The following is a 15,708-nucleotide window of genomic DNA, read 5'->3' as shown; positions in this document are numbered from 1 at the left end:
AGCGAACGAGAGCGGAGCGGCGCCACAACTGAGTTCAATGCTGTGGAGACGCTCCTGAGGGATCTGATTTAAACCTCGGTACCTGAGGAAGTGACCCCCATCTGCGGGATCAGCTGCTCATCCCTGCAGCCCTCCCTGCCGGGCACCAGCCGCTGGTACCGAGGCGGGTGAGGGTTCCCGTCCACATCCACCAGGAAGGGAGGGGGCATTAGGTGCGGCGCCTGCTGAGTCTGCTCGTCCAACACGTAATTGTTGGCATCCCGGATCAGTGGTCGGTAGTCGGTATGGAAGAACATCTGGTCCGCTATCTGAAAGGTAAAGCATATGCACTCACATTTCAGAGCTAGTACTGATTTCACTGAGGATGTAATAATCACAGAACGACACAGGGCATTTGTTCTTACTAATCATATCAAGTATGTGAGTTGTTAAATGTCAGGTGTCGCTATAATTATTGAGGCTGAGCGTGTTTCTTTACCTTGTCATACTTGCTGCTGGAGCCAAAGCCAAAGATGAGTAGGTGTCCATGGGAGTCAGTGGCTGCAAAATGCTGCCCATCTGGACTACATTTGCAGTCAAACAATGCTCCGTGCCCTTGGCCCTCGATCTATCCACAGAGGAGAGGAGGGAGGACATGGGGAGAAGGGTTCACACGGTAAATCATAGTATTCCACTAACGGGGGGAATTCCAGGCAATCATAGCAGTTGCATGCTTGAGCACAGTCAACCTGACACGTCAAGTACACAAGATCAGATGATATAAGCCACATGCATGGCCCTTACAAAGTACTGATCTGCAAGATTTAGATACCTAAGTAATATATGAGAAAACCATATTTTATAATACAGCGAAAGGATTGTGAAAATTGCTGTTTCTTCCAGGTAAACCCCCATGGCAGGAGGCATTTCTCATTTCTAGCAGCAATGGTGACATAAATAGAGTTTGATAGACAACAAGAGCAGTGATATCCGCTACTACAAAACGGAGAACCACCTGGAGCAACTGAAACTTAATCAACAGAAGCCCCAGACTGTTCTGACAGTCAGCTGACTATTGCCTTTACTTTGTTCAGTGGTTCTTCCTTCGCTCTCAGAATAGCTCCATTCTCTCAGTGTTTATGCCCCTTTGTCCCTGATTTAGTAAAGAAGACTGAATCTGCCAAAGCACAAAAGTCACATAGCACTCAGTCTAACCCAGATCGGCCCGATGCACTGAACATTCAATCATCTTCTACTTGGACATATTTGTTTTTAGCTTGTGGTGGTGGCTAATGTTAAAGGGACACGAGTTTGCTTCCCCAGCTGGGCTTGCTGTGCTAACTTTAGCAACCTTTAGATAGATATCTCTGTGTAACTGACTCCTTCCTACTTGTGCCACTCTTACACTACATTTTAGCACTTGCCATCAGCCTGTAACTGTCACTTGTGTCCTTGCGTGTCCTTGTGCACGAAATTTCACGTTCACACACCTCATATTGTAAAACAACACTATTCGCCGTCTATGATCGACACAAAGATTTGGCCGACTGATCAGCTCACTTAGTGATTCACTTGTTCTGAGACCGTGATTAATGGTGTCCTTGGTTGCCACAGAGACGCAAGCAGGAAATACAACAGTGGCTACGATGATTAACGCACTAGATGAACACGTACAGGGGCATATGCACATCAGAGTGGTGTCGTGATTTCACTCTACTCTTGTGCCCAGGGCAACACGTAGTGCATCAAATGACGAGAAAACTCCAGCTTTGGAGGTGAGAGAAAACAAGATAGCAAAGAGAGAAAGTGAAAGTAATAAGGGAGGGGAAGAACAGTGGTAGGTGAGTGGGAAAGAATGTGAGACAAAAGAGACACTGAGAAAGAAGAGGGAAAGCATGTGTGGCGGGGGAAAAAAGCAAAGACCTAAGGAATAAGAAAAAATATGGAACAGTGCTCATCTCTGTGTCTTTTTGCTAATTCACTACAGAAGAAATACAACATCTGTGTCACATGTGAGGCAAGCAGATAACAGGATCTGGTCACTTTCAGACTGCGAGCGAAAGGCAATGAGACAAAGAGACAACAGAGGCCCAGGACGGTTCGAGAGACCCACCATATTGAAATAAGAGCGGATCTTGACCCCTCTGGCCAGGTCCCACACGACACAATTCCCATCATGCCCCGCTGAGAAAAGGATTCTTGGATCAAAGGGATGTGGCTCCAGAACAAACACCTCGTCCTCATGACCCTGTCGATAAACAACAAGAACATCTAGATTAACATATTAACGATAAAATAAGATATGAAGTTAATCAAATTCGTATGATCTTTTTACCGGTGTCAACATTTATCGGGCATCAGTGAGGTAACTCTGATGAATCTAAAAATCTATAATACGTTTTGAAAAAGGTCAGCAGGATTATAAGACTGACAAAGAACCCTTTAATATGCCATTCATTTCAAATCCATGCTGGGACATGTGTATCTGTGTTCACTGTGTTTGCATGCGTTTCATCACTGACGCACCATGAGGACGTGGACGAGGTTTCCGGTGGTGGAGTTCCACACCTTCAGCGTCAGATTGTTGGCCGCTGTGATCACTGTGCCGTCATGGCGATCCCATGCTACCATGGTAACCTTCAGCTTGGTCACCTTGTCTTCTAGCGGAGGTGGGTTGTACTTCCTGATGGGGAATGATGTTGACGTCATGATTAGACATGTTTAAAGATCACCAAAATATTACATAAAGAGCAAATAAAAGACGAATAAAGAAGAGAACAAATCAATGAGCCTCTTTTCTGATTGGCTTTAAAATGAATTAACTCTTTACAGTTTAAGATAATTATCCACAACATGTGCTGTTAATGTTTCCATGTGTAAACTGTGAAAACCAACACATTCAAAACATGTCAACACTGTCCTGTGTGATTCCCTGACTGCATGTACATTTCTATTTTTTTTCAGGGTAGGAACATAGTTATGTATTGTATGTATGAGTCTAGTCATTTCATAAAGATAACCAGGCATTGTTATAATCTGTATTCATTCTCATTGCCGTCTTATGTTTGTTCTGTTCATTCAGGCAATGTAGACTTAAATAGCCTGTCAGTGTCATCTCCATTCATTCACTGTCTGTGACGGCTGCAGTAAATCTATATTCTGTCTGGGAGCTGTCAGGTAATCAATCACTGTGTCACATTTCACACCACAGGTGTGAAGATGTTGCTTTATTCTTTAACTTAATTATTTATGTGCTGTGAACAGGGTGGGAAATTAGTGCCAGCCACCAGCCAAATGCTTGTAAAAAATGAAAGAGGCTGCTAGATTTCAGACAAAAATATTGATTTGCTATTGAGTGGCTGGTGAATTTAAACTTTTATCTGTGAGTGGCTGGTAGATCCTCACATTTTAATTCCAAAGTTAACCCTGACTGTAGATGATGCAGTAAGGTATCATACTCTTTATGCAAAAATGCAGAAAAGCATTTTACAGATGGCACAGAGGCCAAGTGTCTTTTAAATATTTCTAATGAAATGTTTTTTATTTCAGAACAGAACATTGTTTTCGACGGGGAGTCTTTACACGCTATAGGTCAGGCACTTTTGTACACAACAAGACAGATTTTTGTAAAATTTAGACTGACATTATAACCTGCAGGATCATCCCAAGCCACGGCCCTGAGCTCTGAGCACAGCAGCGCTGGAGGAAAAGCCAGACTTTGACAGCCGCACACACACGCACGCACACACGCACACACACACACGCACACACACACATACCCGGGTAATTTGGTCTGCATGTCCAGCAGAATGCTCCTCCAGCCCTGAGGCTGCAGCTGCCAGATTCGTGCTGTACCATCCCTGCTGCCGCTTACAAACCTACAACACACAAGCACGCACACATATTTGTGAGCACAGATTCATGCAGCAGCTAAACAGTAAATATAACATTTGGTTCTATTTCAGCCTTCTGCAGTACAATGAATGCCTTCATCTTCACACATCAGGATATACTAATTGTATGTACCCCCCCATCTCCGCCCGTCTCCTTCTCCGTCTCCTCCACCCCTCCTTTTTGCACAGACAGTCTACCTCCCTCGCTGGTGAGATTACAGCACCCCAGGAGAATTACGGCTGAGCTTGTTTTTCTGCAAACCCCACATAGGCACACACCCAGAGAGTGTATGATATGCGCGTGTGTCTATGTGTGTGTGAGAGGACGTGTTTTAGAGCATGTGTCAAATAACAAGTAAAGTTGGTGTTTCTGCTGACATCATAAAATCACATTACAACACCCGCAGGTTCCATAAAAACAAACAGCGGTGCACACACACACACACAAAAAATTAACTACATCTATTATGTAGCTCTCATACACACACATACAGACAAACACCAGCTGAGCAAACCTACCTGTCACTGCAATGTGAAAATTGGATGCTGTCAACTTTGTCCTAGGTGAGAAGAATACAGGAGAAAAGTTAAAACAACACTGTGAGTAACAAGCATTTCCTCTGCTGCTCTCTCAAAATCAGATCTCTGACCAAATAAATCATGTTTCTGACCCAAAAATACATTTATTAGCTCAAGGTCAGCTTACTACCCTTTTCCAACAATCTCCAAGACAACTGGGCAAACTATATCTGCTGAGGAAGTCCAAGAGATAGTGTGAAAGCTCTGTAAGTATATAATAATATACTGCAAGTATATAAGTAATAAGTATAGTATAAGTACTAAACACATTCATACACTGATGGCATTAGCTGCCATGCAAGGTGTCAACTACATGTGCATATACACACACCGATGGCACTTTGCAGTTCAGTGCTTAAGGACACTTTGACATGCAGACTGGAGGAACCGGGGATCGAACCAAAACATCTGATGAGTGCACGACCCACTCTACCTCCTAAACCACGGCCACGATACAGCAAAGACACAAACTACTTAAAGTTTGTATCTTTTAGGGGGAAAAAAGCACCATGTTGACTCACTGTATGGGACTCAAGCTCAGAGATCTTCTCTGGTTGGCCTGACCCGAAGTAGTACACCCTGATGATGTGATCCGTGCTTCCTGTGGCCAGGAACATACCACCTAGACAAGCACAAGAAGTAACAAAATTCATACATTACACTACTATTTTAGCATAAGTATTATAAAAACTAATATACAGGAGAATACAACTGTGGTAAAACAAAGTATTGCATTCTGCTTTAAACTTTAAAAGCCATTTATCAAACGTTTAAGATCAACAGCATCTCAATATAGAAACACACTTTCAATAACTGTGAAGCGCACTTATTCTACATTTACTGAAAAGCAGCGGCACACTTGAGTGTGGCTGTCTGCTGAGCTAGCTCTTCGGTTAATCTGGGCTAATTGTGCACATTTTTTCAGCTCCGTTGCCATTTCCCCTCCGGTGGTCTTGAAGCATGCATGAAAATCAAAAGCAAGCTGTGCCTCACCTGCACTGAAGGAGGAGCAGATCATCTGGACGCCAGGTCTGGAACGCTCTGTGAATTTGCTGGGCCTCTGACTGGACACGCACACAGAGAAAAAAGAAAAATGTAAGACACTGACCTGCACTTTTGTATGTATTTTACAGGTGCGCATGTTATGTATTACTTAGACACGCCTACTTTTGAAGTAGGAATATTCTATAATTATTAAACAGTGAAATTAATCTGTGAAGCACTAAAGAAAATAGAAATCAATTCCACCCAAAAAGTAACAAATCATCTCAAATCTGTATGTTGTTCAGATTAATACCATCTTAAAGAATGTGCCGCATAAGTCAACCAATATGCTTAACAATATGTAGATGTAAAAGGTGTGAACGACACTCATATTGTTTGTGCTTCTGTGCTGTGTTGTGTGTTTCTCACCCAAACTTGAGCGTGCGTGCATCCCACTGCCAGAAGCAGATGGTGCCGTCAGCGCCGGTAGAGGACAGGTAGCGCTTGGAGCCGCAACACAGAGGAGAAAACTGCAATCACAACCAATTAGAGGTTACAGCTGAGTATAACGGGCAATCAAAAGACCCGCATGTGCTTAAAGAGCATCCATAACAATGCGGGGAGAGGTGAGAGTTCAGCATACAGGCTTAAAACGCATACATGCACAGATAAATAGGCAAACAAAACAAAAATAATGGAGGCTCAAAAACTATTTTTAAAACAGGTAACATAGAGGCCATCCCAAACAGGCTGGAAATATTCTGCATTCTTCTTATTGTTAACAATTCCCATGAAAAGACTGAAACCAACATTGAGCTGTTACTACCAAAAAGTATTACCTGCATGGTCAAGCCTGATATATCTTATTCCTCATTCGATGAACAAGAGCACTGTTGTTTATGTTGAGTAAACCCACTTTACCCCTACCTGCTGTTAGAAATACTAACTAGTGTGCATTAATTCAGTGAAAATCAGTCCAACATATGCAATATTTACTCTAATTTGAGTAATGTTTTGCTAAAGTGAAAGTGCTGTTTCAGGAAATAACTTTTTGAGATTCACGTCTTCAGCTGGTTTTGGAACTGTCATGGGATTTCTTGACGAGAAGAAAAATATGGAACAACACAAATAATAACCAGTCCTGGTATTTTAATACAAACTGGATATCACCCAGTCATGTCTGAAGTTTCCTCTTGACCTACTAATAAACATATCCAACCCACAGTGGACTACACTAGAGTTTCAGTGTTGTGATCTAAATATTGTTTTACTTTTTTTTAGGTTTCATTCTACAAAGACTACAATAACACAGACTACATCCTATTTGGCAGCATAAAATGAAGCAACATGTAAAGTACTGACAAAAACATCAGCGAGGCATCAACTTCAGCCTAACAAGAGTTGCTTAAACTGCCTATTTTAGATGAAGCCTCTACAATGTACTGGTACAGATCAGGACATGTTCAACAGACATCCTGGTGCCAAGAATTAAAAGTAATTTTCAAATCCTCTTGGGCCACACATACAACAGATAAACATAGAAACAAAACACACACCCTGACCGTCTTCGTACCTGGAGTGAAGTGATAGAGGCAGCATGTCCCTCGAGGACGGCCAAAGGGGCACAGGTCTGTAAGCACCACACTCTGATAGTCTTGTCACAAGACCCCGCAGCGATCATGGTGTTCTCATAGCTGACGGCCATGTCGGAGATCTCAGCGGCGTGGCCGCGTAGCGTCGCCAGCAGGCGCCCGTCATCTGTTCCCCAGATCTTAACGAGGCAGTCGTCTGAGCCCTGGAAAAGCCAGAAAGCACAGCCAATGTGGCATGAGTAAAGACTAGTGGTTTATAGTTTGAGAAGTGGTGTGTCAGCCTCCAAGGCACACTTCTGGTAATACAAATTAAACATGTCAACTTCAAAAAGATTTTAAAATATATCCGGGCATACTGCAGCTGGAGTGGCAGCAGACTGGCAAACAGGTTCTTCAGACGCAGAAAACAGAGGTGACTAATCTGCAGTGTGACCCAAGGCACTAAGATCGTCATTCTGCAAGTTACATGCTCGCTACTATTCAAATTATTACCACTAAAGGCAACTTGTGAGCACTGCAGCTGTCATGTAAACACCTTCAGTATGTACAGAATTAGAGTTAGTATTGCCCGATTAACATGCAGTGTTACTGTGGTGTGGTGTACATACAGTATATATACTGTACACATAAATATGTTGGAAAATAGTTGATGAAAACTTGAAAAGAATTGAACGATATATTACTGAAATGTGGAGTTAGAGGTTAAAACTCCTTTTCACTATTTTTTTCACCAGATTTTTTGGGCGCTCCTAAAAGGTGGCTTGATGACACACTGAGGCCACCCTGAGCATAATGGCCCCGCCCCCCCGCCTCCTTAATCTACAACAGTATAAAAGCTTTCAGCGTGTTAGCATCTGTGCTTCTCCATTGTTTTATTATTCTTGATTACACTCAGTTGTACATTTGAAGCACTGCAATTGCATCTTCCCTGGATCAACAGCTTTATCTAAACTTCCCAAAGGCTAAGGGACGAAGACGTGGATTTATTTTGAAAAAGATCTGAAGTTTCAGCGCCTCCAGCAGACACGCCCCCACAGTCCTGGAGGATTTTGACACCTAATTTCATAAATTTGGCTGGGTGGTTAATAACACTTTCTTCTTTGGTCTGACAAACTCTACTTCACTTTACACGGACTTTAACTTCATGTGTAATGTTTTGTCTTTTATTTTGTAGTGCTTTCTATTGGCTACACTACAGTGTATGTACATTAAGCTGACAACATCATTTAAATTTGGGGAAAGCTGGTAACTGCAACCATGTAGACTAACATTCATCTGGTGAATCACATCAATGCGCTTACAGTGTGCAGGTAAACTTATTGAATATCCTTCAGCACAACAGTTAACCACAAGCAGCAGGAAAAAAGCAGATACACCGGTTCACTACCAAGACAGTTCAGAACTGAGATTTTTCACACCGCTGCGAGATACACTTGCCCGCTCTGTGAGTATGCCTCGCTCCGGCTGAAGTACGACTGCACCAGAAGATAGAGTAATCTCAAACTGAAGAGAAACACAACTGTGCATTGGCGGGGGCTCCACTAAGACGTCACAAGATGTCTCATTTTGACAAAGGCTGTTGAGGGGTTTCTAGCAAAACTGATTTTGGAAGTATATTTATTATTAGACATATACAATCAAATAAGAAGCAATGCAAAAAGAAAGGAACATGCTACCAGGTCATAATAATAAATAAACCATAAAGCTGAGGCTATAAGACGTTTGGTAGCCTGGAGGCAGCTTGTTCTCACAGTCTTTAGACTGGATTGAAAAGGCACAATCAAGACGTTTAATGAAGACATGAAAACACAAGGACTCAATTGAGAATTTCTGGCAGTGATCCAGCTCGTAAGGGGTTAAAGGGTTTCGTGATGCAACATGGTGACAGACCCATCTGTGCCTTGATTACAATCTCAAAATAATTTTTAAAGCCAACAGGTAACCACAGTCAGAAAAAATACCCACAGTGTGCCACGATCTAATGTCTTCATTTAAAAAAAAGACAACTCATTTGAGTGATTTGTACAAGCTGGAAATAAAGAAGTGACTAACAGAGCAGGCAAAAACACACACAGAGAGCCATGTCAGTAAATGAGGAGGTTTGAAGATTTTATAAAAGAGGAGGTTATAAAATGTGATTTTTCTAACCTGATTATTAAGTTTGGGTATCGAACAACAGATATGATTCCAGTTCAGAACATGCTGAAACATCCGTCCTTTTATATCTGCAAAGTATTTAATAAGATGGGCCACGCTATCAGTATCAGCATAGATTTTAGAGGAAACATGAGACGAAAACACCAGCCCCCCTCCTTTGAATAAATCATAATCACTCGCTCTATCACCAGTGGAACAGAGTCTAACTGGAGCTGTTATTTCGTGCGGACTGATCAAAACAGCAAGCGTTCCCTTAGTGATTTAGAAAAAGCTCAAGGGCAAATTACGGCTGTGGCAAGATGGACGAAAAACGGATGTGCCAAAATAAGAACCAGGCCTGATTGGTGCAGACTTGACACAAACTTTCTTTATGTTATGTCACATTAAGTTATGTTCACTATCATTACAGGGCAAACAATGCACAGCCTAAGAGCTAAATTACACAAATCTATATGGCTGTTTGCCAATCGATTGTTTAACAAATATACACGCATTTGCTCATTGATTACAAATGATCCCAGTGAATGTTTAGGCAAAATAAAATAGCAGATAGTTAATCGATCTGCCTTTCACTGCAGCAAAGTCTGAGTAAAAAGACCGAAGACGTCCAAAAATAAGAAAATATATAAATAAAAATGATCTTGTGATGAAAGGAGACAGAGAGAAAGGAGCGGAGAGAAAAAAGGGAGAAGGAGAGTGAGGGAGACCAAGAACGAATTTTAATTCTGGCACTTAGCCAGCGCCTCAGAGGAAACATTTTCTCCAGTTATGATGAGAAATAGCAAGAAGAGGGGGGGGGGGACAAAGGAGGGGCAGCGCAGGATGAGGGACGGGGGAGAGAAAAAAGAAAGAGAGAGTGAGAGGAAGAGAGAGAGAGAGAAAGCAAGTGCGGGCAGCGTAAGAACGTTGGAGAGAGAGAGATAACAGGAAAGGAGAGACAGAGACAGTCAATCTAACCACCCCTCCCTCTCAGCAGCCAGCCATTTTTAGAGATTTAAGAAGTGAAAGCTGAAAATGGTGTATAGCAGCAGGCAGGGTTTGACTCAAGGATCCAAACAGAAGGACGACACCATTAAATCAACATTATCTCAGCGTTCAGTCAATATTTAACACTTCAGTCATGCTGCATCTCCAGTCCAGCCACGTGGAAAAGGGAAAGTAAAAGCACATGTATACCAGAGTGCAAAGGTCAACTTCCTCCTTTTGAGAGATCATGGGAATTCCCTGTTTCCATTCTAGAGAATATAATTATCATAATAAAGATGTGTGAATTTACTGTCCTGCAGGCTGAATTGGGCTATAGCTGTGAGTCATTCAGTAAAAGCGCCCCGCCACAGTAAGGTAAACAGTAATTACCTCCTACCAGAACTGTTACAACAGGGAATACACACGCTTGGTCATCTTGGTAAGCAAAAGACAGCTTGTAACAATCAAATACATACACAACACACTCTAAACAAGCACACTAGTGTCACTGAAACCACGCTGAACAGGCCCCCCTAAACAAGCAGTACACACACAGGGGGCGTCACAAGCAGCTGAGGCGTATCCCAGCTGAGGTCAACGCACATGCCACGAAACCACGCGCAAACGCAGCAGCCTTTACCGTGAAGATGCGTCGTCCCGTCCTGTCGAATGTGACGCAGTACACGGACGACAGGTGTCCCAGGATCCTCTTGTGCATCTTCATGTGCTGGTACACAGCTGTGGGCACCAGCTGCCGGAGGCGGTAAGAGCCGTTCAGTCGGCGGCCGAAGCCCGTCTCAACTGGATAGGGAAAGAAAAAGACCATCACGTGAGATCAGCAGCAAAATCGATTTAAAAAAAATGCTTGTTTAATAAAAGACTTTGACATTAAAATGGGCCACAACTATGTGTATCCCCTGTGCATGAAACACACTGTGTTTCTTGGAAGAAATCAATAAGAACACCACTGTCAAATGCTACTGGCTGTGAAGACCTTGGCAGGTGAAAACACAGTATAGTATGTAACATCTGACTCATACACTGACCATGAAAGGCACAAAAGAAGATGTTAAAGAATTATTCTTTTACAGTTTTTTTTTTTTTACCAATATTAGGTGGGCTCCCATAAATAATAGGCGGCTCCGGTGGTCGCCCACAGTGTAGCGCAGCCAGCGCTGAGCCCTTCCACACGACATGCTTGCAACCTTGAGAAAGATGCAGACAAAACAGATGCATGAAGAACAAGTTTGTATTATAGTTCTGTGTGCATGCATTTTATTTTTTTTAGATTTAATACAGCGCATACATGTGCTACATCATGCACTACATATCCACTCACTCTTGCTGGTGCGAAGGAGATTCTGCCTGCCGGCCCCCAACAGGCTCGTGAGTCCAGGCACGCTGGCAGGGACCTCCCTTTCCAGCAGTGGACAAACTCTTGAGCAGACCTGCAGCAGGTGGTCTGCACTGATGTGTCGGTATAGCTTCACCTGCACACACACACACACACACACACACACACAGCTTGTAGTCACACTGGTAAATGACAAAATACCCGTCAGAGGGCAGCAGGGTAATATAGTGAAAAGAAAACTAAAAGAAATGTGTTCAATTCACTTTGTTGCCAAATGTTGACGTGTCAGACATCAGACTGGTACTAGCTCTACATTTTGTTGTTTAGCCTGCAGTGACGTGATGAAAGTGGCAAGGCAAAGAAAACCTCCCTATGAGGATTAAGACAGTACCACAGCATTACAGCAAAAGCTAACTAATAATATAAAGAAAAACATTTTCAACCCGTGAAGTTTTTTTGTCTGTAGCCTGCAGACAAAAATGTTTGTTCTTTGGCTTGAATCTATTTAGTTTCAAACTCTAAAATAAAAAAAATGTTTTAAACCATAATTAGGAGACGTTAAAAACAAGGTCACCGCCCCAAGCACCTGCTAGTTTACTGAGAATTTCAAAGACAAAGGTGCCCTTTAAAAAAATGAAATTAATTATTATTCTCCGATTATTCCAATAGAAACAAGCTGAGTGGGGCTACGAAGGTAAAAAACACAAACACGCAAAAATAAATGTTTTTTTTCCTTTTACTGAATAACATTCACTCCTATAACACTGCGAAAATGTCATTTCAAATAGATGACAAGAACGCTGACAATTAAATCAAAATGACTAATTATTAAATATGTATTAATACTTAATAGAATCATCAGAAAATGAATAAAAGATCAAATAAAATGTGCAACAAAATTAAAGCTGAAATTCAGTTCGGTTTGTCTTTTATATTTCAGTGAATAGAGACACGATTCACACACACACACAGCATAGTGACAGCAGAGAGGTGGGGGTGTGGCATGAGGCAGAATGAAAGCCACACTCTTATAAACACAGTGTGTGTCTCAGTCCACTGGCACATGTGGGGATACTCCTACACTGGCCTACCTCTGAAGAAACACACACACAACAGGAGCAGCAGAGATTCACCACGGGATGAGAGCAATAATAATCAAACAAGCAGCTCTGTGTTTATTTCAGGATTGCAGGATTATTTTAAACCTATTAATTCGAATCAGACGTGCGGTAATCAGCTTTGTTTCAGACACATCTGATTTAAATATCTGAACGGGGTCAAATAAGCCTGAAATTAAACAATTAATGCACACACACACACCCACACACACACACACACCTACACCCACACCCACACACAATTAATGACCCCTTAATTGCTTTCACATCCTTGCTGCTTCAGAGACGTGATCAGTGTTTCAAAGCACATATCACAGCACAATCCCTTCTCAGGTACACACAGAGCTACACACACACACACACACCATCAATTGAGTGATATGTATTACCAATTTGCTCCATTTTACTTGCTTCTTAAAGGGGAGTGGATAACACTCCCTCAGCCACAACAGCAGCAGCACCAGAGAGCACATGGCCCCCTACGCACACGACTGCAAGTTCCCCTCTGCACAATTATCACCTTTATTCCAACTCTTCAAAAAAACCGACAAATGTCTCTTATTCACGACATCATCCTCTTTAATATGTAGCTATAATATAAACCAGCCGTTATTAAAATCCACGTATCAATTATGGTGAAAATAAAAAAAATCATAAATTGCTGTAAATGTGTTTTTTAATCATAATAGGCTGCTTTTCTTTTTAAAAAAAACAGCTTCATATGTTTTTCTATACCGTCTTCCCGATCGATAACATGCGCCAAATTACAATAATTATACATCTAATTAATCCGCCCTAATTAATTAGCCACAATTAATATCGTTAATTATTACAATATCATTGAAGTCAGCGTTGATCCCTCATTGTTACCCAGCCCCCTTTCTGTACAAGCCCAGACATCAACCTACATACAACCGCTGACAAACATGTCCAAGCCGTGATCCGGTAACCACCCCCCCTCCCCACGCCGGCCTCTAAACACTCTTATTTTCCATTCGGTGTAATAATTATAAAACACACACGCAACCCTCCGCAGTATTTTCTTTTTTTTTCCTCCAATAGAGGAAATTATGCACAAGAGACAGGAGGCAGGCTGAGCGGCTGGGAATGGGGAGGAGGAGGAGGAAACGAATGAGCCAAGCAGGAAGAGAGAGAGAGAGAAAACACACACAGGCAGGCTGAAAGACTCAATAATTTGTTAAACGTATAAATTTACATCCCGGAGAATGTGCACTTCATGAGAGCTGGTGCTGAGTGTCCATGTGTCTGTGTGTGCGTGCGCAAAAGATCCTTTAAAAAAATAGAGAGCTGATTAAATAGGCCATAGGTCACTATTTTTATATTAACCTTAATATAAAAGTTATAAAATAGCAACAAAAAAAGTGGGGTGTATACTTGCAGGACGGTGGCTAAGAAATAAATATGTACGCGATGATTAATTCTCTCCACGCCCCCATGCGTAAACGGCGCGTCCAAGCGAGCCCTGTTTGTTTACATGACAATTAGCACGTCAATTAATAGAGCGATTAAAAAGAGATCAGCTCAACGTTACCTCGCATCTTCACATAAACTCATCTGCCTTCGTCTCTCCCGAGCTTGCACCACAGTCAGCTCCCCCAGAAAGAGCTCCTCTTCCAAAAAAAAAAAAAAAAAAAAAGCCTCCACAACAGCCGGCCAGCAGCCTCTCTGCCTCTCAGATGGGAGCTGTAACTCCAGCTTTACTGAATATACTGTTTATATTCTCCTCCAAAAAAAAAAAAAAAAAAAAAAGTCCTGTTTTCTAACTCTTGCCCCCCTCGTGTGTTTTCAACCCATGCACACAAATTATGGTTCTTGCAGGACAAGAGCGCCTCCATCTCTCTCTGGCTCGTGGCGCAGGGAGTCCCTCCTCCGGATCCTGGCGCTCCTACACCACAACACTCATGACGTATCAACATTTCACACACATTTTTCCCAACAACTATTAAAACCTTTTGGACATGCATGGCACCAAACTCGCACACCACGGTGCACAGGACTCAGGGACCCGACCCCATGGTGCCCCCAAACGGCCCCAAATTGCACCCAGCTCTCCCTGCAAAGTCCTTTTCAGTTTTTTTCTTTGCCACCTGATTTAAAAATTGCGGGAAATTCAATTTTTATTTTGCTCTCTAAAAACTTTTTCCTCAGTTATAGGGCTCCCTTACCAAATTTTCGTACGTCCCGGGGTGTTCCAGCCCTGTCCAGTCCAGCCTTTTGGGTAGCAGCTGAGATGGAAAAATAGTGTCGACTGTGATCATCCAGTTCATAAACGTATCGGGTGATGTTTTTAAACAGTAAATGATAAATCAGAGTAAAAGCAACATCACAAAGTACAGTGCAGAGAGAAGCATCTCTCTCGTATTGCTGACTGCTTACCTCCTTCTCCTCCACCTCCCTTATCAGGGTCTGAAAATAGGATAAAAAATACAAAATTACACCCCATGACAATTTCGGACATATTATAAATTATCCTAAAATACAAAAACACCAACCTCGGCTGCTTTTTGACACGGTCCAGCTTCTAGAAATCGGGCTATTAGGAAGTACAGTTCTGGTATGGTTGGAGGGGGAGAAGAGGACGGGAGCTGCGTTAGAAGAGGGCACCGAGGAAATTGGGGGGATATTACAACAACCATGACATATTTTTCCGATCTCCTTTACTCACCAGAAGTCAACTGCGCGATGTGTGTACTGTCTGAAGCCATTTTGGTGTTGTTTGCCAGGGCAGCGCCAGAGCCTGTGTGGAGGGTCTAGGTGGCTGCCCTGTAGCTGTCACTGTTTATCCACCAGGAAGAGGCTGCCTCCATTCAGCTCGGCTCTACACGAAGTCCCGGCTGCGTCGAGTATTCCTCCGCGAAGCGACAATTAGCGCGGGGCACACGGTTTAACCCCCGCAAAACACCGTCTTCCCCTCGCAAAGAACAAACCACCGGGACACTCACGAACCGAGTGGCTTTCCGGATGAATTTTAGCGGCGCTCGCTCAGCCGTGGAGGCATGTTTGTTTCAATCCCCCTCCCCCTCAAAAGAAAAAAGCGCAAGCCCTCTGCGGAAGAATACGAGCGC

The 15,708-nt window shown here is 42.7% G+C and overlaps 1 protein-coding gene across 1 annotated transcript in view; it reads right to left on the bottom strand.

The window, feature by feature from the left end:
- Window positions 1–15,708, bottom strand: part of phip (PHIP subunit of CUL4-Ring ligase complex) — a 30,521-nt gene extending 14,813 nt beyond the window's left edge. The window contains exons 1-17 of the mRNA XM_027283903.1: window positions 15,309–15,708; window positions 15,136–15,194; window positions 15,020–15,049; window positions 14,809–14,868; window positions 11,490–11,640; window positions 11,257–11,355; window positions 10,791–10,951; window positions 7,009–7,230; window positions 5,865–5,965; window positions 5,445–5,515; window positions 4,973–5,073; window positions 4,392–4,432; window positions 3,759–3,857; window positions 2,506–2,662; window positions 2,093–2,227; window positions 479–607; window positions 83–308 (exon numbers count right to left, since the gene is read on the bottom strand). Coding sequence (XP_027139704.1) covers window positions 83–308; window positions 479–607; window positions 2,093–2,227; window positions 2,506–2,662; window positions 3,759–3,857; window positions 4,392–4,432; window positions 4,973–5,073; window positions 5,445–5,515; window positions 5,865–5,965; window positions 7,009–7,230; window positions 10,791–10,951; window positions 11,257–11,355; window positions 11,490–11,640; window positions 14,809–14,868; window positions 15,020–15,049; window positions 15,136–15,194; window positions 15,309–15,348 — 1,882 coding nt within the window. The 5' untranslated portion in view covers window positions 15,349–15,708. The remainder of the gene's footprint in view (window positions 1–82; window positions 309–478; window positions 608–2,092; window positions 2,228–2,505; window positions 2,663–3,758; window positions 3,858–4,391; window positions 4,433–4,972; window positions 5,074–5,444; window positions 5,516–5,864; window positions 5,966–7,008; window positions 7,231–10,790; window positions 10,952–11,256; window positions 11,356–11,489; window positions 11,641–14,808; window positions 14,869–15,019; window positions 15,050–15,135; window positions 15,195–15,308) is intronic.

Source organism: Larimichthys crocea, chromosome XI (assembly GCF_000972845.2).
Source record: "Larimichthys crocea isolate SSNF chromosome XI, L_crocea_2.0, whole genome shotgun sequence".
Taxonomy (NCBI): domain Eukaryota; kingdom Metazoa; phylum Chordata; class Actinopteri; family Sciaenidae; genus Larimichthys; species Larimichthys crocea.
Note: the sequence above shows the minus strand (reverse complement) of the source record. Positions and strands in the feature narration are given on the sequence as shown.